Source organism: Caloenas nicobarica, chromosome 1, assembly GCF_036013445.1.
Source record: "Caloenas nicobarica isolate bCalNic1 chromosome 1, bCalNic1.hap1, whole genome shotgun sequence".
Taxonomy (NCBI): domain Eukaryota; kingdom Metazoa; phylum Chordata; class Aves; order Columbiformes; family Columbidae; genus Caloenas; species Caloenas nicobarica.
In genome coordinates this window covers 65,272,906-65,298,743 of record NC_088245.1, presented here as the reverse complement: position 1 = coordinate 65,298,743, position 25,838 = coordinate 65,272,906, and the positions used below count along the sequence as shown (strand labels likewise).

At 38.4% G+C, this 25,838-nt stretch overlaps 1 protein-coding gene across 2 annotated transcripts; it reads left to right on the top strand.

Moving 5' to 3' along the window:
- The first annotated feature begins 8,068 nt into the window (after positions 1-8,068).
- On the top strand, positions 8,069-24,928 carry WASHC3 (WASH complex subunit 3). 2 transcript variants are annotated; one of them, XM_065644357.1, is made up of 7 exons: positions 8,069-8,229; positions 10,078-10,176; positions 12,499-12,564; positions 13,889-14,017; positions 15,730-15,840; positions 19,761-19,825; positions 23,139-24,928. In XM_065644357.1, the coding sequence occupies exons 1-7, from the start codon at positions 8,179-8,181 to the stop codon at positions 23,221-23,223; spliced, it is 606 nt and encodes a 201-aa protein (XP_065500429.1). In that variant the 5' UTR covers positions 8,069-8,178; the 3' UTR covers positions 23,224-24,928. The 2 variants fall into 2 exon arrangements, with proteins under 2 accessions (XP_065500429.1, XP_065500420.1); XM_065644348.1 differs by having other exon boundaries at positions 8,091-8,229; positions 15,733-15,840.
- Positions 24,929-25,838: the final 910 nt, after the last annotated feature.

Below are 25,838 nucleotides of genomic sequence, written 5' to 3'. Positions count from 1 at the left end.
GTATTGTCTGTTGAAGAGGAGACCTTATCACTCTCTACAACTACCTGAAAGGAGGTTGTAGCATGGAGTGTGTTGGTCTCTTCTGCCAGGTAACACGTGATAGGACAGGAGGAAATGGCCTCAAGTTGCACCTGGGGAGGTTTAGATTGGATATTAGGAAAAATTTCTTCATGGAAAGGGTTGTCAGACATTGGAACAGGCTGCCCAGGGAAGTAGTGGAGTCACCATCCCTGGAGATGTTTAAAAGGTGAGGTTCTTAGGGACATGGTTTAGTACTAGAATTAGGTTATGGTTGGACTCTGTAATCTTGAGGATCTCTTCCAACCAAAATAAGTCTATGATCTTATGATTCTAATATCATCCTTTGTAGGAGACAGGACGTAATTTCCTCAAGGTTTAAAGTTCTGTTTGATTTAGTCACGAAGGTGTTTTACTGACTGCCCACTTTAAAAAGTCAAATGTGTAAAGCAGTTCTCTAAGGCTTCTTTTTCTGGAGAAGTTACATTCCTTTTTTTCTCTGAAGTACTATTCTACTTTTAAAGCATGTTCCTCTAGTTGTGGTACATGTTAAAGTTTCTAAGTAACCCTGGGTTGTGGACTAATTTTTTAAAAAAATTCATTCTAATGCAAATAAAAATTTAATACCTGCCAGTAAGCAAATGAAGATGAACTCTTACTGTGTGCATTTGTAGATTTACATGAGTTACCAACAAACTAAAAGCTGCTTACCATCTGTTCCAAGATACTATAATTATTGGATTGTATTTGTCAGTGTAGAGTACTCTTAGAAAAATGTGTATTGTGATTAAATTGATACTGTTATAACCCTGGAAGTTCTTTTTAACCTCTTAGGATTGTTTAGTTTACTTTAAATTTAGTTTGTTTGCCCCCTTCTAAACAAGAAATACTGTTTGTATGTTATCGTCATTTTCTTCCATGTTAACATTCTCGTTATTCTTCATTAATATTACCACAAAACAGACCAAAAAAGCAATAATTATCATAGATCATGAGTTGTCATTTGTGTAGCTGATAATATCCCTGGCTCCATAAACTGTGATATAATTGGACAATTTCAAGCTGCAGCTTGATCTCTGGTCATCCTTACTAGGGAAACAAAACCTGAAATTATCACAGAATTTATTTCTGCTAATTTTGGAGGGAAGTAATTCCAAATCCCAAATTAAAACTTCTGTAGATATGAATGGGAGGAGTCCAAAATACTGAAATCTGAAAGACCGCTCACTTTTCTAGGCTTTCAATGAAAGAGGTAATTATTAAAGTGATATTTGAGATCCTTGCACAGAAAGCAAGGAAATTATTAAATACAACAGCTGGGTGCCACTAAGAGAGTAAGTAGTGTTGGTGTAAGGGTATCTAACAGACTTACTATGAGGGTAAATGTTTTGGTATTACAGTAGTGTCCAGTTGCAATCAATTGCATGCAACTTTTTGACCCCCTTCTTTTTTTCCAAATCTTTCACCCACCCACATACAACAATGTAATACTAAAAAGAAGATACCCAAAAGGGTTTTATGAGATTATCCCAGCTGGCTATAAGAAAATTTCAAAGGTGCAGAACAAGCAAAGGAGCACAGAAAAGTTGATAAAAGTGCAAATGGGTCTGAAAAGTTAGTAACTATTTAGCCTGCAACCAAGAATTGAATAGCAGTGTTATCACTGTCTTTGCTGTCGTGTTTTCTGTGGACAGTTTGGTTGTACAGGATGGGAGTGAGTGGTTTGCATTTGACTTTGCCACCTCCCTTAGAATCTCATTGATTTTCTTAATGTTGGGGTTGTCCAGTGCCTGTTGGCTTTATCCTGTAGTAGTTTGTGGGGGGCTGTACTTACAAGCAGTGGTCTTGGAGCAAGAGCTAGGAGCTGCATCTTCCCGAATAGCATCATTGTGCCTTTGGTGTCATCATCTTCTCAATTCACCTTTGATCATGTTCCAACATCTCATCCTCTTTCCAGTTAGTCATTAATTTTGAGCCAAAATACCACACTGCAGTTCATCTGAGCTTTTCCCTTACCTGTGTATGTCTTTCACCTGAGACTCCTGGGGAGATGTCTTCCTCCCTCAGAACAGGAAGGATTTCTGAAGTAAAAGAAACAACATGTTCATTTTTTCATCATGGAGTGAGACATAAAAATAGGCTTCATTTGATTTTCATTACATAGCTGCACGTGAATACTTGAAAAATGTTTTTATTCAATCTTTGCTTAGTGGTCTATTTCAGAACTTTCTGATCATTTTCTTGGCCAAAACTAATGCAAAGATTGCATCCTAAAACCGTCTCAAATTACTACATTGTAAAATGGAAGGGGTGGTAATCCCAGTAAAACCCTTTTTTCAATATTTTTAAATTACTTTAAGACAGCATGCCTTGGTCTGATATCTGATGAAAACTTTGGACTGCTTCTTCCTATTATCCTGATGGAATTTCCACTACATTCAGCTTTCAGTTAACAAATATGAATTAACCAGGCCCAACCACCCTCTTCTAGCTGCTATGTGCCAGAGGCGTCCTTTCATGGGAGGCCTCCAGCTGCTCACTGCTCCTTGAACTTGCCCTGTGTTCTGTGGAAATCTTCATTACAGGTGAGTGTGATGAATACAGACAGATATTTCCAGATGAAATGTATTACTTGTGCTTGAAATTACTATTTCCATCCAGAAGGCTGGCTATTTGGTGCAGAACCCACACAAATGATGCACCGGCGTACAGGTGAAGTGTTCACCACGCAGGTAAGCGCCGTGTGATGTAGGGACCTTCACCGCTCTTCCCTTGCGATGCAGCAAATGGACTTACTGTGTCTAATACACTCCCTGTGCTGAGCAGGGGTCCGACTCGTCCCCTCTCTGCCACCATCCTGGGGACCGTCTCCAGGGTGGTGCAAATAACTGGTGTTACTAGAAGACTCAGGTCCTTGGAGTCCATATAATGTAGAACTTGTGTGTGTTCTGTTTGCCAGAAACAAAGTGTTTGCCATTTGGACTTGGATAACTAAGAGCTGTAAAGTAAGTTTTCCCTTTTTTGGCTTGGGCGGTAGAGGGTTAAAAGCAACTGCCTGAGTTATATGCAACCAAAAGGAAATCCCAGTGTGTAGGAAACTAGAAAATGCTGCGCTAGAACTTCTACAACTTGTCAACTTTTAAGATGGGTTTGGAAGACACTCCAGTCTTGACTGGTGTGTGCTTACACTGCAAAATAAGCAGACTGGACAATGTTTCAAGATACAGCACTTTGTTTATCTCATATCCATATTTTGACCAGAGAGTACAGGCTTAACAGGAGGTTTAATTGGCTTGTAGACAGAGCTAGAAATCTTCGTGGGTCTGAGAAGGCTTGGACTGGGGTAATGCTGTCCTGTCCTTCTGGATGTGCAGTGAAACTGAGACAGGTTGGTGTTTTTTCTGCCCACTCTCAGAGCAAAGCTTTACATAGCACGTACCTGTGCAGAATGTCATACACTATACTCAGTACCCATGACACAAGTATGTGCAAGTGCTTTTTTTTTTTTTTCCAGAATTGCTTAAAACCCAAGTGGGGAGAGGGCAGAAATTCTTTTGTTCTGTAGTTAATTCAGAAGCCAGGATGCTTGTTTTTAATACTCTGTTTTTAAGGTCTACTTAAAACTATTTACCAAGGATTGGAATAATCTTGCCAAGTTCAAGGCTCTTCATATTACTTCTTTCCAGTATAAAATGGGTATTTAGGAAAAAAGAAAAAGAGTGGCTAATGTTTTTAGCATGTTCCCCATGTTCTTCCATACAGAACAAAATAATTAGTTCTGTTGCCTTAGCACAAGTAGTTGGAAAAGTGAAACTCGAAGAGCCATTTTCAGAGAACTGCAAACCATTTATCATTTAATTTCCGTATTTTTTTTAAATGAACCTACATAACACCTGACGTTTGTATTTCTCAGTCTACTTAACTGTCAAGGGTTGATAATTCTCTGAACCTTCTGTTTGCTAAATTCGTACATATTCTGACATACTTAAATTATTGAGACAGACTTTTTTTTTTTAAATTCAGTTGAGAGAAAAATTGTTGAGGCATTCAATATCAGTTTCATGTAGAAAGCTTTGCCAGAGTACCCTTTGCAAGCGTGGATTTAGACGACTCCATGGGAAATCAAAAATATGTTAATCCACGCTCTGACCTTTTCAGCTGTTCATTGGACCACCTTAGTGAAAATAACTATTGCCTCTATGGAGGATCAGGTGACACTATGTCTGAATTTTTTTTGGATCAGCTTTTTGTTTCTGTTTAACTTGCCTCTCAATTGTATAGCTATTTGAGTTCTGTGCTGATTCTAACAGGATATTGTGTCTTGGGACCTGTAACAGTATATAAGCATACAAAATGCATACCAACATTATAAGTTACAGTAGCACTTGCCAGTTTTTTGAGCTTGTGCAGTTTTGTTTTGCAGTTGACAAGAGGCTCTGATTTTGTGCAGTATAAAAATCTATGTAGCAGATCAGTTTCAGTGCTTTGAAGCCCGTGCTGTTCCCTCTACTTTTTAGCGTATGCTAAGCACAAGACAAAATATGTTTTGCTAATGATGAAGAAAAAGCTTTGACCAGCTTTCTGTACACACAGCTTTTCCACTCCAAGTTGGCCTCAGCATCTCTAAGGTTAACACCTTCAAAATGCTAATGTTCAACTGACCTGCATTTCAGTAACTGTTAAACAGTCTTTGATCTTCCCTTCACTGAAAGGTGGAGCTACATGACTGTATCTTTAAATGCCTGCACATACATGTACACATGCATAGGGTATAAACTGCCAGCAGTGAGGGACTGTACAGTGTTTATTCCTTAATTTGACGTTTATAAAGCGGTATGGGTGCTGGTACAAAGTACATTTTCAAACTGAACACACTAAGTCTGGATATTATCACTCAAATATTTTTTAATAAATCCTCCCATTGGGGGTTCAGCCATTAATAGTTCCAGTTCAACAAACCTGTTGAATTAAAACTTTTTTTTAAGAGGTTTTGGAAAAATTTGGATCATTTTCTTCTACTCTCTGTTTTTCACTTTCATACCCCGCATTTCCTAATTCCAGCTGGGAGGAAAAGTGCTGTGTTGCAGTTTTCTATGCAGTATTTTTGGCCAAATTAAAAGCAGGAAGTACCAGAAAGTTCATAGAAGGGCATATTGTGAGATTTCTTGTCCAGCTTTACAGACCAAGAGATTCAGATAAGATTTGACAAAGCATTTGCATTATTAAATTTCTGTGGCATTGCCTGGAAAATTTATATTATGGACATTTTCTGGTAAATGAGATTAATTCTTCTTGAATATAATTTAGGAGGGTTTTTTGAGGTAATAAGGTGGCAAGATGATTTAGATAATTCAAACAAACAGCTCCTTTGCCCAACAAAAATTGGCACATTTGCTATAAACTAGATTAAACCTATTGAACTAATCCCCTGTCCTTCCTTTGGGAGATATGAGAAATCGCCAACTACATGTCATTGCTCCAAAACATAGTATGAAACACAGGTTGTTGAATAATTCGAACAGCGTGGGCAAAATTACTTTGCTATGCTATTTTAGTAAGAGAGTAAGAATTATGTGCGTATTACAGCAGGTTATTAATAAATATATCATGAAAGTAAGAAGTACAAAATCAAAGAAAAGCTGCTTCAGTACACAGAGGAGAACTTTATGTAAATTTGAGTAGCAGATCTAAGTGCTCCGTGCAGAGCTACCATGGTTCCATATATGGGTTTGTAAAATGCTTAGCAAACTAAAATAATTTGGAAGTAAATTCATAATTTTGAAATTTTAAACCAAAAACGACATAGCACATTTGGGTTCTAATCTTCAAGGTATTAAAGTAATTAGTGCATTTTTATTCATCTCATCACATGAGAAGCTTCCTACTGATAGCCTCAGACTATGGTATGACAGATTCTTAACTGCTCTAAATTTAAGATTGTTTTTTTTTTAAATTAAAGGTAGCAGTATTTAGATGTAGCCATGAAGAATTTCCACCAAATATTTTTCCACTACACTCTATTTGTATTCACTGCTGTAAACAAGGACCTCATATCACCCTGATTTGTCTTGCCTTCCAGTACTACACAGCCTTATAATTTAAATGAAGTAAAGTTTGACTTAACAGATTGAGCTGTTGGTAGTCTTTCGTTCTGATATTATAGCAAACATAGCACACATCATCGTTTTAGGATTTTTTGACTCTCCAAAACTTAGCCCAAATATCAGGACTGGGAATTCCATGTTCAGTTTGACATCCCATCCCTTTTTCAAAGGACAGATTCTCTTCTGAATTGATTATTCCTGGCTAACGTGAGAATGAATTCTGAGAGTCAACAATAGTTTTCATGGAATAACCCAAGAGATGCAATTTCCACATACTGTTCGAGTTGAGGTTTACCAACAAATGCGAATGTGTGTAATGGTCTGTCTGGAGCCATGTCTTTGGGGATTTAAAGGTCATTTCTCATCTTTAATTCATGGTTAATCATCAGCCTGGGGTTTAAATGCATGATCTGTATGCAATTGCTGTTCCTGACTCTCCATATAGGCAACATGTCCTGAAATGTTTAATGACATGTTCTTCAGTGGTTTTGATCCCAACCAGTTGTCTGGCTTCCCAGAGAATAGTTGTCTTGGCTCAGAGAACACCTCCTGAAGATGCAGAAAGCAGATTATTTAATACTATACAAGATGGCACCAAAGGTACTTTCTGTTCAGCTCAGAGTCTCTTGCGCGTAGCTGTGTATAGCTGTACATATCCCATTCCAAATTTTGTCAGCACAGATGGTAGACAAATGGGCAGCACCAGGAGATGAGCTCTCTTTCCTAAGCCTTGACGGCATCTACCAGTTTCAGCCAGTAGAACTCAATCAAGCACAACGCAGAAGACCAGATGTGTCTGACAAAGTATTTCTGTAGCCATTCTGCTGAAATGTCATGGGTTGAGTTGCACAAGGTAGCAGAGTTATCTGTATTTTTGGTACCAAAGCCAGCAAGGTCTTACTCTGTAACCCTCCTCACCAGGCTCTGGTGTTCAACACACACTGTGGCTGGTTTGATTCTACACATGAACCAAGCAGAAAACAGACCCTCCTCTAACGCTGGTTCTCTGCCAAGATGGCAACCTGAACTGCCTTACGGGAGGGACCACGGTGATCTACAGCCGGCAAATGTTAAGTGGGGACGGAGAGATGGGAAATCCTTTCTGATGATGCAACCCGTTAGAGCTGTTCAACTTATTGCTGTATTGGGACCTCCCTTCTAAATGGTCTGGTCAGTCCTTTGAAACTGTGGTAGAGAAAAATAATACAAGCAACCACTCACAAGATAAAAAACCCAGGTTGGTTATTTTCCAATTAGGGCATTCTTTCAGAGGAACATTGGCAAACCTACAGACTATTCCCCCTTTTCCTGGAGCCCGGTATCTCTGAGGCTTCTCAGCTGAGAAGGAATAGACCTGCTCATACCCTAAGCTTGAGGATGAAGTGGAAGCACTGATGGGTATCGCTGAACAAAACAAAAATGTTCAACACGCCACAGCTAGGTTTACCATGCCCCCTTTTTTTAACTTTGCATAAGCATTAAGGTACAGGAACCTTTCCTAACGTGATTACAGCCATGCTTTTGTCTTTCAGGGTCATTCAGTGCCTGTTATTTCTATTCTTCGTATTCAAAGTGCAGCCCTTAACCACCCAAGTAATGTGTAAGAGCACACGGGCAGTTTCAGCACCGGCTTTTCTCCTTACTACTTTGATGCCCGAGCGCTGGGGCAGACACTGTGTCTTCACAACCTGCATTGCCCAGGGCCCTGCCCTGAGGCCCCGGAGCGGCGGCTCCGCACGTTGCGCCGCTGCCGACCCGCCAGCCACACTGCAGAGGCCGGAGGAGGCGGCGAGAGCCCGACACGGCCCTCCCGTCCTCGGACTACGTTTCCCATGATGCCTTGCGCTGGGGGGGGCGGAGACTACGCATGCGCAGAACCGTGGATGCCGACACCCCGCCCTCCCGCGCGTCTCGGGCTGGAGGTTTTGTTTCCGGGCCAAGGTCAAGAGGCCGCGTACGGAGCGTCGGGTTTTTCCGGGGTGCGGCGGGAGGCGGCCGGTGGGTGCGGGGCCGCTCTCCGTCCCGCGGCCTCGGCCCCGGCCCCGGCCCCGCGGGGATGGACGAGGACGGGCTGCCCATTGTGGGCTCCGGCATTGACCTCACCAAGGTACGGGCTGCGGTCGCCCGGGGTCCGGAGCTGGCCCTGGTGCTGGGCGAGCCCCGTGTCCTCCCGCCTCACCCCGCGGCCCGGCCCGGGGGGGCGGCGAGACCCTGAGCCCGCCCGCGGCCTCGCCGGGGACCCCGTGCGCCCTCGGGCAGGCGGGCGCTCGGCTGCGGGACGTGCCGGGGGCTGCCCGGGCGGTGCCGGCAGCGCCCGCTGCCTTTGCGCCGGCCAAGGGGGTCGCAGGCGGACGAGGCGGTTTGTTGTGTCCTCAGCTGTGCCTCCAGGAGTGCGGTGTTGGTGTTTTCCAAAAGGGTTTTGCTACAAGTTCTGTGATAGAGTGGACATGAGGAAAATGTTCTTTCCCCAGGGGGTGGCGGAGCACTGGAACAGGCTCCCCAGGGAGGTGTCACGGCCCCAAGCCTGACAGTGTTCAAGAAGAGCCTGGACAAGCCCTCAGACACATGGTGTGACCTGTGGGGTTGTCCTGTGCAGGGACAGGAGTTGGACTCGACAGTCCTTGTGGGTCCTTTCCAACTCAGGACATTCTATGATTCTATGATAACATTGTACATAAAGGCCAAGCTGTTTCAGCCTTAGAACCATGAGGCAAATCTTGTGCAAAGCTGCTCATTCACATCTTTTAATGATGCAAAAAGATTTTTTTTTTTTGCTTTGTTTCTCAAATATAGAGCATTATGATAGGACAGTTCCAGCTGCCCCAATGATCTTTCCATTCTCTGTGCTACCCTGTAAATTTCTGGTAAGGCCATAAGCACAGTTTGACAGGTCTGGGACTACAGAATTGAACTTCAGCAAACCCTGCTATACATGTGCACAAACTGAAAACTTGAGAGAGAAGAAACAAAAGTCCTACAGAAAATCAGGATGTCTTAAGATTGGCAAAGTGTAGTGAGTGGCTACACTGGCAAATGGAAGACCAAAGAAGAGGTGAAGACCAGAGAGTCACTATATTCACAAACTGTTCTTCAGTGCAGCTGAAACTTAGCTGCAAACATTTTTCCTTGTAAATTCTTCACTTTAACCAATTATGATTCCATAATTTCCTGTGTGAATTTTAAGACTTAAACAGCTGTCCAAGGTAATTAGCAATGAGGCACTATAATTTTATAAATAAACATTTGTGTGACTGTTCCTGATTCCAGTCTTGAATAATGGTTTAAATAAAAATACCAACTGTCATGTTATGGGCACCAAACTTTTTTTTGACAAAGATAACATTCTACCTTTTAGTCTGAAAAGTATGTGTGCATCGGATATGACTTGGAGGAGACACGCTAAAATGTAATTTTAGGATAGTTTGGGCTTGCAAATAAGAAAAAGTATAGGTAGCCACTAATGACTGAGACAGCAGTTCTACTGCTCCTTGGTTTTGATGATGATGTTGGTTTTAACTGAGTATTTGTGTGGATGACCAAGTTTTCTTTTCCTTCCTAGGGTTCAGAAGGAAAGATTCTGATTTCCTCTTTTTTTTTTTTTTTTTTAATTTTAACAATGATTTTCAGGAATGTTCACAATTTCATCTAAAAGTGTTTTCTTAAGTAAGGTAACAGTCCTTCATTTATGTGGATCTTGTTGCCTTTTCTGTATATCCTGCAACTTTTCAGCTGTCATGTTAGTAGATTTTTAGTGAAACATTATTTGCATACATGTATACCTGTAAATATTATTAAATTGTTTGTGTATATATATATGTATTCATAGCAAGCAGACTTAAGGCAGATTTCTAAAATAATTTCTTCCAAAACATTTGGATTTTTAACAGGTGTTTGAATCCAAATGTGAGAATTGACATTTATGTATAATCTAATTTTCTTATATTATTTAATGCAGGTTCCCGCTATTCAGCAGAAAAGAACGGTAGCATTTCTGAACCAGTTTGTGGTTCATACAGTGCAGTTTCTCAACCGCTTTTCTACTGTTTGTGAAGAGGTATGTTTGTTATTTTCCTGGCTTCAATTTATACAATGAAAAAAATCCTAGAAATGAGAACCATTCACTTCAATATTTTTGATGCAGTCATACTGGTAGCTTAAACCAAAAGTCTACTTTCTGTTCAAAGTTTTCTTGAGTAAGTGCTTAAGACAGATTTTTTTTTTTTCCCCCAAGATACCCACATGAATTGCTGATTATACCACATTTAATCTTGTTGCCTTAAACTTGTGTGCCTGGCACAATCTTTGGACTTTTTGATCCATGGAATTTGTTCTGAGCAGCTCCATCTGTGGATATCGTGTTGTTTTGGAAGAAGGATGCCATAATCCTATGGTGGTTAATTCATTTTGACAGTCAGTATCCCCCGCATCTGTGTCCTAGGATATTGCATCAAAACTTGCTTTCAGATTTTAGCATCTTTAATTTAAAACCGTGATAGACTAAGCTCTGAATGTAAATAATTTTGATGTGGAGAAAAATACATTTTTAGCAAGTGATTGGTATGGAACATGAAGCAGTAAATTTTAGTACCTTGTAAAAAAGACAAAAATAAAAATACGTAGTGTTAGTAAGTTTTTATGGTGACTTTACTGTCAATGGAAATATATCAGCCTGACAGGACTAGAATTGTCCACTGAACAGGACAAGAGTGCTTCCTCCCTTGTAGAAAGGGTGCTTTCTAATGTGGTTTGAGCTTAACCTTTTCGTCATTAGTGGGTTTTTTGCAACTGTTCACTAGTTTATTCAACAAAGACTATTATGCAGCCCTAGCCAGCAGGGCTAGGGCAGCAGTCAAGTCCAATTAGACTAAACTGTGTAATCTGAGAAATTCTGTTATTTATTACTAAAGTTTAGAGCCAGACCAGTGACAAGTATAAAATTTGGCTACCACATCAACTTATGGAGCTTCAGAGGAAAAAAAAAAAAAGTAATTTTTTTCTGCATTTTTGAACTTACTGTAACTTGATATGTGGGATGGTCTAACTGCCTGGTGATTCTGTTGTCAGTTGTCCAAAACTGTTGTCACGTGATCTCAGTATTACCTCTTACACAGGCACTATGGAAATCAGAACTCATACATTTAAAGCCATCTTAAGCATGCAGAAATGCCGTGAAGTCTAGTTAATAAAACAGTTATTAGTTAACCTAAATGTGTTGTTACCCAAGAGACTAAATAGTCACTTTATAAACTCCGTGAAAAGTTTTTTGTATTCATCAAGTACAGAAGTATTTTTAATGTGAAAGGTCCCAGTGTAAATCAACAGAAGTCAAGGAATTCAAAATTAGGGCAGACACCATCTTTAACTCTAAATTTCTTGGCTTCTGTCTAGTCAAACTGACCCATAAAGTTACATAACTGTCTTTTGTGCATCTTTTCTGCCCTTTCTCCAAATACATGCAGGGCTCATAGTTCCTTTCAGTGGGAGCTACCTCCTCTTCATGAACAAAGAACCATCTGTAAACAAGTCAGTGCACTATCCAAAAAGACTTAACTCCTGCTGGGCTCTTTTTACTTTTTCTAGCATATTGGCACAACTGCCATTTTCTTAGGGTGTTAAAGTTCTGCTTCAGAGCCAGGCAGAATCTTGCCAACGTGCCAGAAAACTGTCAGGGTGGCACATACCTGCCAGCCAGCGCGCTAGCCAGCTTCTCTTAGACAGGTCCGGTGGAGTATGGTAGCGATTGGTTAAAAGAGTGACAGTTCTTTTAGAGTAATTTAGAAAAAGAAAAAAAAAAAAACCCTAAGTTGTATTTAAAAAAAAAAGTGTCAAAGTTTTATTGAGATGCACCTGGAGCACATAAAGCTTCTGGTTAGTTCTGATTCACTGTGCATTTTGACTATACAGGACTTTCAAACACCTGCTGTATTCTTTATCAGATCTTTCTACTTTTTATTTGCTCAGTTACACGCACACACATATCACTTCTTTTCATCTTCCACATTTGGAAAAAGCTTTGAAGAAAGATGTTTTGGTAACTGCAAGAGTACAATATGTCTACCATTATTCCCTGGTTGCTCAAAGTAATATCCTGTTGTCTTTGACTTCCCTTGCACATAGTCTGCCTTAATTTCTGTCAGTCATAATTTGGGGAAACTACCTACCTAGTAAAATTATTTAAAATTTGAACCACTGTTGATGCTGTATTAAAAAGGGATGTAATGGCTTCATTTATTTCATAATGTTATCCCATTTACACTCTATTCTGCCTTCAACAGGTAGAAGACAAAAGTAATTTTGTTTATCTAGATGTGAACTGTTTCATATGTGCAAGTGGACTAGGGGAGTGTTCTCACATCCTAATTGTTTTCTGTTCTAGAAATTGTCAGCACTCTCTCTCCGTATCCAACAAATTGAAACAACACTCAACATTTTGGATGCAAAGGTTTGTATGTGTACAGACTTTGTCTTCTAACAGTGACAGCCTCCCAGATTACACTAACTAACTTCATTTTCATAGTTGGAATTGAGCAAACATGTTTTTACAGTGATTTGAAGGCATATACAAAATGCTCTCGTGGCAAATTCTCTCTTTGCGTGCCTCGCCACTTATATTGTGTAACATTTGAACATGTAGTTGGCACTGAAGAAAGGAACCAAGAGCACGTAGTGGAAATGTTGTTTTTGTCTCTGTCAAGCATATTGAACACAAAAGAAGCACTTGGACCTTGAAAGGGCAACTGAACTACTTGGCAGCTTACTTGTCTTGATTTTATTGCAATGTTTGGTTTTAAGAAAATGGAGAGAAGTTTTCTAGTATTAAAATATGCAACCTCTATCGTGAGGTTGCAGTATGAAATTGCATTTGCCATGCAAACTCTTAATTTTTGCCCCCTTTGTAAAGCAAAAAGCCTTGGAAACCTTTTGATGTTGTAATGTGACCTGAATTGGATCTAAACTAATACAAATATATCTTCTTTAGCTAAAATGACAAAAGGATATAATCTATAGTGGTATTATCATTTAAACAAAACAAACACAACCAAAACAAAAACGAAAGAAGAAAACAAAAACCAAACAAAAACCATAAAACCAAAAAACACCCACTGTACAGTTTTAACCAATCCTCTGTCAATAATGATGGAAGCAATTTCAGTTGGGTTTTCTGAGAGCAGTGGCAGGACATTTTGAAACCATTTACTGAGATCTTTGTGACAAAAATACTGTAGTAGTACAACAGTGATTACTAACTCTTATTTATTTCAAAATATTTAGAAATCATGTTAAATAGAATTTCCTTCAAATTATGCAGCATGTTTAATATCCACTCTCAGCATTTCCTTAATAGAGTGAAAGATGTAGAAAATTGCAAAATCTGCAGCCAGTTGCCCGTCTGTCAGGTAACAGAGCTATTCTTCTCATGATTTCTTTTGCTGCGGACGAAGTAGCAGGGAAGATGACCTGGCTCTTGTGTGGCTCGTAAGCGCAGTAGCAAAATGCTGAGAAGGTGTTGAAGCCTTTCCTGCACTGCAACCCTGCGTTAACAGTGAAAGATCCAGTAGAGTGTTCTGGGGGTTTTCTTGTAGAAGCCACCTGAATAGAAGGGGTTTTTTTTCCAATCAAAATACCAAAACTAGTGATAAAACTTTTATTATTTTACTAATCGTACTACCTGTGGAATATGTGATAAGCAGTATACTGCAGATTTTATTGTACACATAGACTTAAGATACTCACATTGCTTATTTGATATTGTTTTGTACATCCAGTTGTCTTCTATTCCTGGCCTAGAAGATGTCAAATTTGAAGTGTCCAGTGCAAATATGAATAGTGTTACAAATGGTCCTGTGGCACAAGGTACTACGGATCAAGACACAGCTGTATCACCTCAATCTGGAGTAAGTAATGAAGCATAAGTAATAGACTGAAGGAATATACCTCTCTGTGTCGAGTTTCTAGTCTCATTTGAAATAGACAGAAGAAGCAAGTCTATTGGAAGAGAGCAATCAACTGTAAAGATCTAAACCAGGATCTAAACACTGTATAAATGTAACTACTCTTACCTCCTACTACTCCTGTCCGAGGAGTAGTTACATTTATACAGTCCTAAAATTACATTTAGTCCTTTGAAGGCAACTGTGAGGCTGATGTGGGCCCTGGCGAAAATGCGTTTGACACCCCTGATCTAAAATGTAAGTTTTTCACTAGTGAACCTGTTCTAATGAGAGACTTAAAACAAAAAAGGGTATACCCTTTCTTGAATATGGGGCTTAAATAATTAAAACTAATACAAATCTAATGGTAAATGACTCCTTCCTATTCTTCAATCACAGTAAAATATTAACGTGAATTACATCAGGAGACTGGGAATGTCGTGAATGAAAATAACAGTTTGAAGCACATAATTCTAACTCCTTTCTCCTTCCTTTATAAATATGAGCTTTCAGCTCAAGTTGGAATTTCTAGCATACTTTATTTTAAAGAGGTTGTTAAAGTGAATGTTTTCTATATATTATCATCTATGTACAGAAAATGCCAGTTTATTATAAGTGATCGACATTAAGATCCTATCCCTGCAATTTGGTTGGTTGGTTGGTTGGGTTTGGGGGGGCGGGGGGAGGATTTAGCCCAGACTTAGATCCTGTGATCACTACTTCACTAAGTGAGGCTTTTTGGCTCATTTGTAGATGGAGTTCTTTCCCCAGTTTCCTATTATAGTTTCTTAACTTGGAATCTCCAATTCCAGTCTCTGCTCGTTCTCTTATTTGGTAGAAGTTGCTGTGGAGCAGCAACAGCTGGAGTACTCTGCTGCCTTCCCCTGCCTCTTAAAAATTCTAACTCTGATTTGCAGCCAGCAACTGGGAGACAGCACAGACAGTTAACATTGCGTGATTCAGTCATGTTAGAGAATGAGTCCTGGCTATTTTGTTTTCTTTAAAATGTTCCTTCTCTTAGATATTACACTAGGAACAGGTATTTCTGAAAGGAGGTTTCCAATGCTGCTTTCAAATGATTAGTTTAACAGCAAATATGCAGTTGTCTGTTGTCCTTTAAACAGTACTATAGCTTCTTGCAATTGTTCATTTTTTAATTAATTACCCTCAAGAATTCTTTGATTTCATTATGTTATTCTTTAGGTTAATGGTTTATACTAAAAATTATAGTTTAAAAGTCGTATGATCTGTATGAAACATTTGTCAGGGAATGAAATATTTTGAGGAAAAAAGGCATTGGACCACTAGAGGTATATAGATAAAATACTTAAATTATTTTTTATAAAGTGAGCATTTAAACGTAGTTCTGTTTTATTCATTAAACGCAATAAACTTAATGGGGCTATTATAGACATTTTTGTTTCACATATTGTGCAATAACTTAAAATTGTGACTAAAAGTAGAAAGTCACACTTGTAATAGTCAATAAAGAAAGAGCTGGGTTTTGTGTATTCATACATGCTGGAAGTCTCTAATAGTATGAGCGTAGATGAGAATTACCTTGATGTAAGAAGAGTTGCATTTTACCCTTAAATTACAAATTTTATGGATTGAAATCTTTCCATCCTTCTGGTCTGCATACCTAACCATTGAAGTGTTACATTGTTCGTATACAGCAGAACAACATACATGAAGAAGGGTTACAGAAAACAGACGTAGTAACAGAAAATGTCAGAACTGTGGCCAAGGATCCAAGATACGCCAGATACCTCAAAATGGTACAAGTGGTAAGTCAGTTCTCTTATCATTCTTTAGGTGCTCCATTATTTTTAGGTGGAATGTCACACACAGCTCTAAGTGAACGTTAAATGTCTTGAAGTCTTGAAGACATATATTGAATCAGTAATCTGTAAACTAGGATAACATCACAATATTTCTAGCACATCTTCTCTAATAAATGAGTTGATGCAATATATTCCCTCAGACATCTTCAGGCAAGATCTTTCTATGAAATTCTGATAATATACTTGTGAGCTGAAGGTGTGAAGATGTGTAAATGCAGAGTGATATGAGCTGGAGTCATAGAAGATGCCACTGGAAGTGTAGTTATTATGGCAGAATTGGTATCTTTCCCTACAAACAGACATGATTACAGTTTGGTTTTGTTGTAGGGTACAAAATGCAGCTTTGCTAGTATAATCCTGAGCCAGCAGTATTTAATATTTCTGTAGGGTTCAAAACAGAGATGCAAGAATTGCTTCACTACTTGATTCCACTTCAGTTTCCTGTTATTCATTATGCAGGTTTTGTTTACCTTTTTATCTGTGGGCTGTTCTACAGCTAAATAGGAAATAAATGAATGTGATCTCAATATTAACATGAGTGAAAACTAATGAAGGGGTGAAAAAGTGAATGGGAGACTCTCGGTGACATTTTTTAAGAGCTCTTTTTTCATGTCCACAAAATTAAAAATGAGATTGGAAACAAATAAAAAAATCTGTCTCTATTTTCAAGCTGTCAGTGGAAATTTTCCTCTGAAATATATGTTATAATTCTGGAAAATATTACTATGTCATAGTACTAGTAAGATGTTGCTTACGTTAAAACTAACTTTGTGGATTCACTCCCTCTTCAGAGCAATTATTACAATTGGTGTGCTTGTACTTTGGATGATGTTCCAGACCTTATTTTACATTTGAATCAGAAATTGGCACATCGTGGGTAGCTTATTACAAATGATTTGGAAGACTTAGCAGTGGAGTAGTAGCAGAGAGCAGAACACTGTGTTAGTGTTTTGATTTCATGCCAGACTTCAAAGTGGATGTGAAAGTGCTGGATGGTCTAATTACTTGGACTTTTTTTTCGGTGACTGCTAAAGGAGTGAGATCTCACTTTCCACATTTATCCTTTGTACTGGCACTTGCTAGTGACTCCTCTGCCAGTTGTAAACACTGTGGTAGGAAAGTCAAACTAACATACTAGAAGTTAATGTGTATTTTTGTATTTGCCAAACTTGTCTTCTTGTCCAGTCAAGTATTTCAGTTAGTGTCATTTATTTGCCCAAATTAAGTTTCTAGCTGAAGATTTGTTTGGAGTGATCATTTATTTATTGCTCACAATATTTGTAGATTTAAGAACTAGCACCATGAAGAGGTATTTATTTTACATTAAAGATAGCTGTTCTGTGAAATAGTAGCAAATTCATTTCAACTGAGTGCAGTCGAGCATACTACATTAATATTTTAAAAATATACAACGATAACATTCAAGGAAGCCTCACAAAAGCAGTATCATATTTGCTACAATGAATGTTCAGAACACTTCTATTGGCAGCATGAGAGAAGCAGTCTACGATTTCAGGTAAACTTAATGTTTAAAGTACAAATACTCTTCATTCTAAATACCAAACGTGACTTCATAGACACCAAGATACTGGCTGGCCTGATACAGATTGATCCTTGCTTTAAAGGACTGAAATAAAAATCAAACATGGAGAGTGCACTGGTTTTCAGGGATTGCCAGCACTGATGGAATGTGACCTATTTCTGCACTATGGAGAACCAAAACCTATTTTGCCACAAGATTGCTACTTGCACTGTGGCTTCTCCAGGACCTTCCCGAGCTGCAGGACCAGGCTGGGAGCAGCGCTGGGGTATGCGGAGCTGAATGTGTAGGGATTTGGATTATTTCAAATCTTAACTGGGCAGAGATAAATGAGGTGGAAATTTAGTATTGGCTCCCATTTTAGCAAAGTACGCCTGTGCCATTTCAGTGGACCTGTATGCTCAGTGTAGTTGCTGTTTGGATTTAAAAGTAGTTGTCTCGTTTATTTTAGTAAGATTTAGGGTCACAGCAGTATTTGGCTCTGATTTTCCAGATTAAAATTTAGGAAAGTATGTGAGGTAAAGTATTTGCAATGCCTTAATTGTATTATAAACAGAGATACAATCTTATTTATTTTCCTTCAGGAAAAAAGTGCACCGGTAGAGGGTATTTTGGTTAAACTTCTGATGAGTTTTATAAATCTATGATTTATGAGCGTACTGAGAGGTACTTTTGTTGATGCATACAGTTTTGGAATAAAACACTTTTCCAAGTGTGAATGTAAAAACATAACAGTTTCCAATCCATTCTTAGAAGTTCATATACCAAGCTCCCTTTCATCGAAAGGAAATATGAATTTTGCTTTGCCTGATCTGACTCAATATTATTTTCACTTGGCTTGAGTTGATGCATAAACACTTCATCAGTGATTTCTAATCTGGGGAAAGGAACCCCAGGAGCAATCAAACGAGAGAAAAAACATTAGATAGTATGAGACAGTGTATAGACACACGATCCCTGGTGTTCAAATCTATACTAGAGTAAGTGAATATTTTAAACTGTCATGAAATACTCAAATGCTTTTCTCTTTGTAATGTGCAGTAGTTGTGAATTACTGAAGAATTCTTTAGTACAAGGTAATACCTCACCACTATTTGAGTCACATTTTTGCAAATATTCCTAAATTATGCACCTTTCTCTGTGCTATTCTAGAATCTTCAAACAAAAGACTCAATTGTGATTCTTTGTGAAAATGCTGAAGTAAAGCACAGTAAGACAGCTAGCTTAGCTCTCACTTTGACAGGTCAGCTACTGCAAATGTCATTCGTACCACATGCTTCTCTGGAATATTATTATAGTCATGGCTGCCCTTTATTTTATCCCTATTTTACTTACTTTGAACAAAAAGTATTTGTCCTGTGCTGAAAGAATCTTGTACTACTCTTCATTTAGGTTGTGACACCTCTCATGACTTTGCTAGACCACCAGTAGCTTTGTCCCTTGGAAATCAGAAATCGTATATATATATTTTTTTCTTCCCCCCTCCTATCTTGCCACACAGTGGTGCAGGTGGCGTTTCTGATGGTTTGCAGTGGGGGATGGCAAGGCAACAAGTTGTCTTTGAGCAGCGCTAGTGGAAACACAGGAGCAGTTTGTTGGAATGTATCTCGTAAGATGCGATCCAAGATGAGGGGATGTTTAGGTGTTGCTGAATAAAATAAAGTGCAGAAGCTGTGGAAGGACTTGCAGTGAAAGGAAGGAATTTTTTTCAACGTGTACATAGTTGGCTGAGCTCTGTCCACAAGTCATCGAAGATTCAAGCCCGACTGTACAAGCACTTGTATTCAGAGGAATCACTTTTAAATTGTGCTTCTGTTCTCACGTCCTGTTTGCCTTTTTCTGCATGCTTTTTAAAGACTTTTTCAATATTTAGCACTACCTTAAGGTATCCTTCTGGAGTTCTAGCAGGAGCACTCGCTGGTGTTCCTCCCTCTTTGACTATATCTTTAGCGTGTCCGAGTCTTCTTCGTCTTTCTAGCACAACTGTTCTCTGCTGCCTTTGTGCTGCTTTGTGCTTTCTTCACATTCTCATCCATACACATAAATTCAGCTTCCTGGTTTTGTCTGCATGAATTGCAAATATATCTGTGCATTCCTGATTCTCTCCCTGCACCTTTCTCTAGATATTTTGCCGTAAATATAAGGATTAAAAGGGCCTTTGATCTCAGTCATTTCTTGCTTCTAGGTTCATACTGATGGCAAGTGCTCTTGCTCAACAAGTGACATGCATAAATTTGTATGAAAGTGTAGCCTAAAAGAACCTGTAGATTTTAGTTCACCTGTTTGTGTCCGGTAGTTTCATATTATTTTTCCTCCTACACAGGGTGTTCCTGTAATGGCAATACGAAACAAAATGATTTCTGAAGGGCTAAATCCAGATCTTCTTGAGTAAGTAATTTGTAACTTTCAGTAGGGCTGGAATGCAACCATGTGCTTAAAAAACTTGAGAAAAAAAGTGTTTAGAAAAGCTTGTTTGTGTTATTGTGAATTTAAATTATCAGCATTAAAACAGGTTTTGAAGTCTTCCGTGAAAGGCGTTTTTAGCATTTTATAGGTCTGAAGAGACCCATCAGTGCCAAAGGAGGAGGGATGCAGTCCCAAGCCTCAGCTGTTTTTTCAGTATTGTCTAGTCCAAGGCAAGGTCAGGGAAATACAGAGACTGGAACATAAATGGGTAGGTACTGCACCCTCCCAAACAGAAAGCTGCAGACTTGAGAGGAAAAGGAAAGGGCTTCTTCCAAGCCAAGCAGTGGTGATGCAGTTCAAGGAAAAGGATGTAGCAATGACAACGTAGCATTTGACAATGTGCATTTAGTGATGAGGAATCAAATAGTACGTCAGTAGCCATTTTCACTGTACTGTTTAGAGCAGGAGGTTTTTCCCAGATGTTTTCTTCCAATGCATCAATAACAAAATGTCTTCATTGTAGAATAATAAGAACAAAATGTATTTTGCTAGATGCATGAGAGACAACATAGTTGTCTTCAGGTTCCAGTAGATGGAGCGTACAACTTGACTTCAACATTGTCAGTGTAAATTGAAGTCAGCAGTTCGAAATTGTGACTTTTGATTGGGCTAAACTGATGTGAAGACTACTAAGAATAGATGCTGATTTTCAAAGCTACTTTTCTGGCCTTAAGTGTGAATTTTAAGCTTATTTTACATTTGACACGTAATTTAGTTTTACTGTAGTATTTCACAGAATTTGTTAAACTGATGAAAATACGAACTTTCATTCTTACATTGTAGCCACTAAACTGTTTGAAATACTTGTGCATCCTCTTCAGAAACTGTCAATGTATTAGAAAGCCCGCTACTCCTTTCCAGTGAAGTCTTCTTACATTTTGGAAACGCTTATTCTGAAACTAGCAACTTGTTTAATGAAATGAATATAGGAAAACCGAAGTATCGTAATATGTTGAGTCTCTCTATCTCCGAGGTACTTCCTGGTGTCTAAATAAGCCTAAAGCAGTTATTCCTCATTTGATACTTCTACTGATCAAATGAGAAATAACAGAAAGAACACAAGTAAGAACCTGTGCAAGTCTGAGACAGGGTTATCAAACATGGTTTTACTATATGTGTTAAATGTGTTGTATTTCTTAATGTGCATTTTTAGTCCATACTTTTCTGCAAATGCTGCTATTTCTTTGTGTTTGGATGGTTTTTTATAGTAGATAAAAAGAAGAAAATAGATTAAAATTTCAAAAGCTTTTTTAAAAAAGTATCTGCTTTTGAATTGTCTGTTTTGGGTTAAGACAGAAACATTATTACTTTGGATTTGGGCTCACAGAATATGTTTGAGGTTTTGTCTCAAAGTCCATCTTCAAAGATTCTGTGCAACACAGAACTGTGTGAAGCAGATTTTCTTTAAAACATTATTGATTTGAAAACTGTATAGAAAATATACCAGGTTAAAAAAGCTAATGATGCGGCAAGGTGCATAATGCCTCTTCGAAGAATTGGTATTATTTTGACTAGTTTTTTAGTATTTTAAGGACTCAGGGGTGACCTTTCTTTTAATCTTACTGCTTTCTTGTCTGTATATCAGCGACTTCCTTTTTAAAATGTATTTTGCCATTCACACCATATTTCTTGGGTCTTCAGATTACTTAGGCCTGCTTGCTCAGTCCCAGTGGAAACTGGGGAAATGTAGATATTGCTGTATGTTCAGTCGCTTACTGCAGACTCTTCCAGCTACTTGCCAGTGACTGAGCATCATTTTTCTGTGGCTGCAGAGATGGTAATTCTAATAATACAGAGGTCTTTATAGTCTCTTCTTTTGACTGTTCTGCTTCTGTTATCGCTCTTTTCTCAACTTTTTACAGAATGTGAAAACTGCCTATTCTATCAAGCTCCTAATTTATCTGTTTTTAACTTTTGATTCTTATCCTTCCTCTCTTGCCTGTCTGCAATTCCCAGGGAGCTTGTCCTGCCCTCATGAACTAAAGGAATTTTTTGCCGTCTTCCTCTCCTTACTACTGGAGAGTTTTCGCACTGGTCTCTCCAGATCACATGTCTTTGCACGGCTCTTCTGTTTTGTCATTACCACAGCAACAAGCAATAATATTGTGAAGTGGTATTTGCATGAGAAAGCAAATGCTTTCTTAATTTATTTTGGAGGTGTGCAGTGGGGGAAAGGGAGAAGGCTCTCTTACAGTTCTTTAAGGCACTTCTCATTTTTGCACCCAGAATGTTCAGAAACACCGTCAAGGTGCCGTAGGGATTTCCAACAGAGAAGTTATAGTAAACAGAACTAAAGTTGGAAAATAAATTCTGTGGCATGACGAAAAGGGGTAGCTCTAAGATAAATAACAATGGGACAAATAATATGATTGTCAGCTTAGTTTAAAACATAGTATTTTACCAAAAAGAGCAGTTAAGTATCATACAGGAAGCTAGTTTCTGTGCAGATCATTCTTCCTCTTCCCCAAGTACAATTGCATGTATATTTCTTACCTTGGTTTCAGAATTTACTAGTCTTGCTTGTATTGTCCAAATCATGACATACCAAGGACGGAGACTCCGGGGAGAGCCAACGTTTTCAGTCAGTAGTGTTAGTTACTCTTTAGATGGCTTGCTTCTCTCCCACTTCATTCCCAATAGATTCTCTGAGCAAATGTTTTGACACGATGTTAAGATCCATCTTAAATATTCTCTTCAAAACTAAACACAAGAGATCTGATCATTTATAGTCAATAAAAATCCCAGTGTTCTAGCCAAATTCCGCTCTGAGTAATTCTTTTTTGCTTCTCTAAATTATCCCTGCAGTTTTAGTTGGATACAATATTGTTCATTTCCTGTCTTTTTTTTTCATGTACTTAATGGTGTACAGCATGTTCCTTTCAGCCCTAGAACCTCTGAAGATTGAAAAAAATTGAATTAATCAGTGTTGCCTGCTTTCAGCTCCACTTCTTAGTGATCTGTCATTATTTCCAATAATCTCAAAGGTGTGCATTCAGACCGATGTCTACAGAGTTTTGATGTCCAGTAAGTTACAGTTTCTAGGGTTTATCTTTCAGTTGTAAGTGAAGCAATACCAATAAGGTGTGAGTTTGTAAACAGTTAATGTGTTAAATGTTGTGGATATAAACTGCACGCAACTGCAGTGAAAGGGCATTATTAGCATTACATGCTACATTGCTTGTGTTCTCAGCCGCCTTCCAGGATTTACAACATGCAATATTTTTGTTGCCTGCAGGACCCCAGATGCCCCTGTGCCTGCTTGGGGAGATGACGGGAAAGCAGAAGACAGTTCTGATAGTGAATCTTCATTTAGTGACTAAAGAGACTGATTTTGGAAAACCTCTCTTCAGTGCTAATGTGTTTGAAGCTTTAGCAGACAATGATTTGTTGTGGGTCACATGGGTGACGTGATTTATCTGACAGCATTTTTAAGAACTCAGATTCTCCGTGTTCTCTCCCAGAAAGTTTGAACAGGCAGCGTATTTCAACATGAACCTTTCTACCATGAAAATTAATTGTGAGATCCTTGCAAATTTTGTGCTGCATCATTTCAGATTCCTTTCTGATTCTGCTGAAGTTACTTTGTAAAACTCTAAAAATTCCACACCTTTAAACCTCCAGGTCGTAAGACTGCATTCTGATCATTACTGGATTTTCTGTGTAACACTTTTAACCTAAGTTGCCTTCTTTCGGTCCCATAACATACAGGAAAAGTAACTTTTCAAAGTGAAATTGTTTAATCTGATGAACTGTATTCTTTTCTAATGTACTATATTCTCAAATGACTCAAAAATAATTACACAGAAGTCAGCTATCTTATGGTGATTGCAAATTAGTAACACTGTTTTGAAAGAAACTAAAATGCTAGTGAAAAATATATTAAAAACCAATCTGAATCTGGTTTCAATGTATATACGGCTATTCAATTTTATGTTAGAGTCTGTACAAAGTTGTTTAAGAAATTCTTGATCTGTAGAAGAGTTGATCTCTCAAATTCAGGTTACAGTGTTGTATAAAGCTACAAATATTGCAAGATTGGTTTGAAAACGACCTTGTGAAAGAAGCAAGTGTCTGGGAGATTATGACTGGAATACCAGATTCTCACTGCATGTTCACTGTCACGTGGGTCAGTAGAAGCCACTTTCTGAGTGCTGTTGGGCTTATTCCAAAGGAACTGGGACTGAGCAGTTTGCATAGGATAAGAAATCATCTCCAAGTTTGTGCCTTTGCTGATAATTTCAGCAAAGAAACCAAAATTCAGCTTGACTAATGATAAAACTACCTTGCTACCTCTTGAGGTTTGCATTGGGAGGCAATATGAGGAAATCCACTTGGAGTCTGAATGGCCCTGAAGACTTCCCTCCAAAGTACTTAATCTACTCCGTGAGTCAAAAATGACATTATATTCAAGAATCTTCTTTAACATAATTTGTTTCACATGAAATTCTTCACAATCTATTTGAGTTGCACAGATTATTGTGATTATACCAGAATGCTGTGGGTAAGGCAATCATTTACTTTCTGGTATTTGACATTCTGCCTGAGACCAAAAAAAGACTTAAAACTGAAGCTCCAAGTATATAAATTTGTTAGATTTTATGACCAAGTCATTATCTTCTCTCTTAGTTATTTATGCTACTTAAGTAGGTTAGCTGCTTTTTTTTTTTTTCTGTAATTTAAGCATGGCTCCTATTTGAGTCTAGCAGGCGTATTTAAGCTCTCCATAACCTGTAAATCAGAGTAATACCTGAACCCCTATGAAAGCATATAGGCACTAACAAATGTCTAGAGATGGCATTTCAATGATGAGTTAATTAATATTGAACACTTAAACAAAAGCATTTTATATTTAACACTTGGTAAAATTAGGGAAATACTAACACATTAGCAATAATTATTTCGCAAGTAAATGTTATAACGTTATTTCAGAAAGCATATATTAAAAAACTGATGACTTCTTGAAATCTATATTTGAAAACTCATTGAAGCAGTCTGTATAATTAAAGCTATGTTTTGTAAACCAAAGTTGTGTTTCTATTTTATTCCCGTAGGTTGTTTTAAACAAGACAATGAAAATTCTTCTGAAGTCTCTGCAGTTCATGTTTATCCAAAACTGGTTATACTAAAGTTGGGTCAATCCGCTAGCTGAAGGGGAGAGTTTTGGAAAGTGGGGATTGGAGTTTAACCTAAGCCATGTTCACACTCTGACTGGAGGAGAACTGAACATCCCATAGCTGCTATTCTAACACCAACATTTAAGGAAGACTGAAATTAATGAGGACTGTATTTTCAATACTCTTGAACTGATATTGACCTATGTAAGGAAGTAGTTAATTCTTTTTTTAAAGAAATAAACCAGGTTTCCAAAATGCATGTAAGCAGGTAGGACTTCCATTGCTCATTGTTTTGAAGAAGGTTTTTGTGTACTTTTAGTCTGAAAAACCTAAAATCAATTGTCTTTACACCACTACAGATCTTTTTTGTATGTGGAATTAAAAGGAAAGCCCCTAGCCTACTGCACTTGTTAAAATGAGGGATAATTAATTGCTAATTATGTATGTCGCAGAATAACAATTTCAATAGTAGGCATGCTGAATTTAATTGCTTAAGACTTGGGGGTTTTTTTCAGGGTAGCATTTTATTTTGGAATAGTGCAGTCTTGGAAGGCTTGCAGAAACATTAAGAAAAATCCTGCCACTTTGTCTCCTCTCCTGCTTGAGTGGTGGGACATTGCACAGTAAAAATCCAAGTGTTTCAACTGTGAGGAGCCAGGGAGAAAAAGATAAAACCTTCCCTTTTTACCCTCAGTGCATCAGCAGCCATAACGCTTCCACTGCTGTCGGAACCTCTGACCGCATTAAGCTCCGCTGTTGCTGCCAGTCTCATCTGCTAAACAGGTCCCTGTGCACTTAGGTCATAGCCAAGTTCAATCTGA

Excerpts from the sequence above, each read along its gene's own strand:
- WASHC3 (XM_065644357.1), top strand. The coding sequence starts at position 8,179 with ATGGACGAGGACGGGCTGCCCATTGTGGGCTCCGGCATTGACCTCACC. Across the intron at positions 8,230-10,077 it reads CCGGCATTGACCTCACCAAG|GTTCCCGCTATTCAGCAGAA; the intron begins GTACGGGCTGCG and ends TATTTAATGCAG. Across the intron at positions 10,177-12,498 it reads TTTCTACTGTTTGTGAAGAG|AAATTGTCAGCACTCTCTCT; the intron begins GTATGTTTGTTA and ends TTTCTGTTCTAG.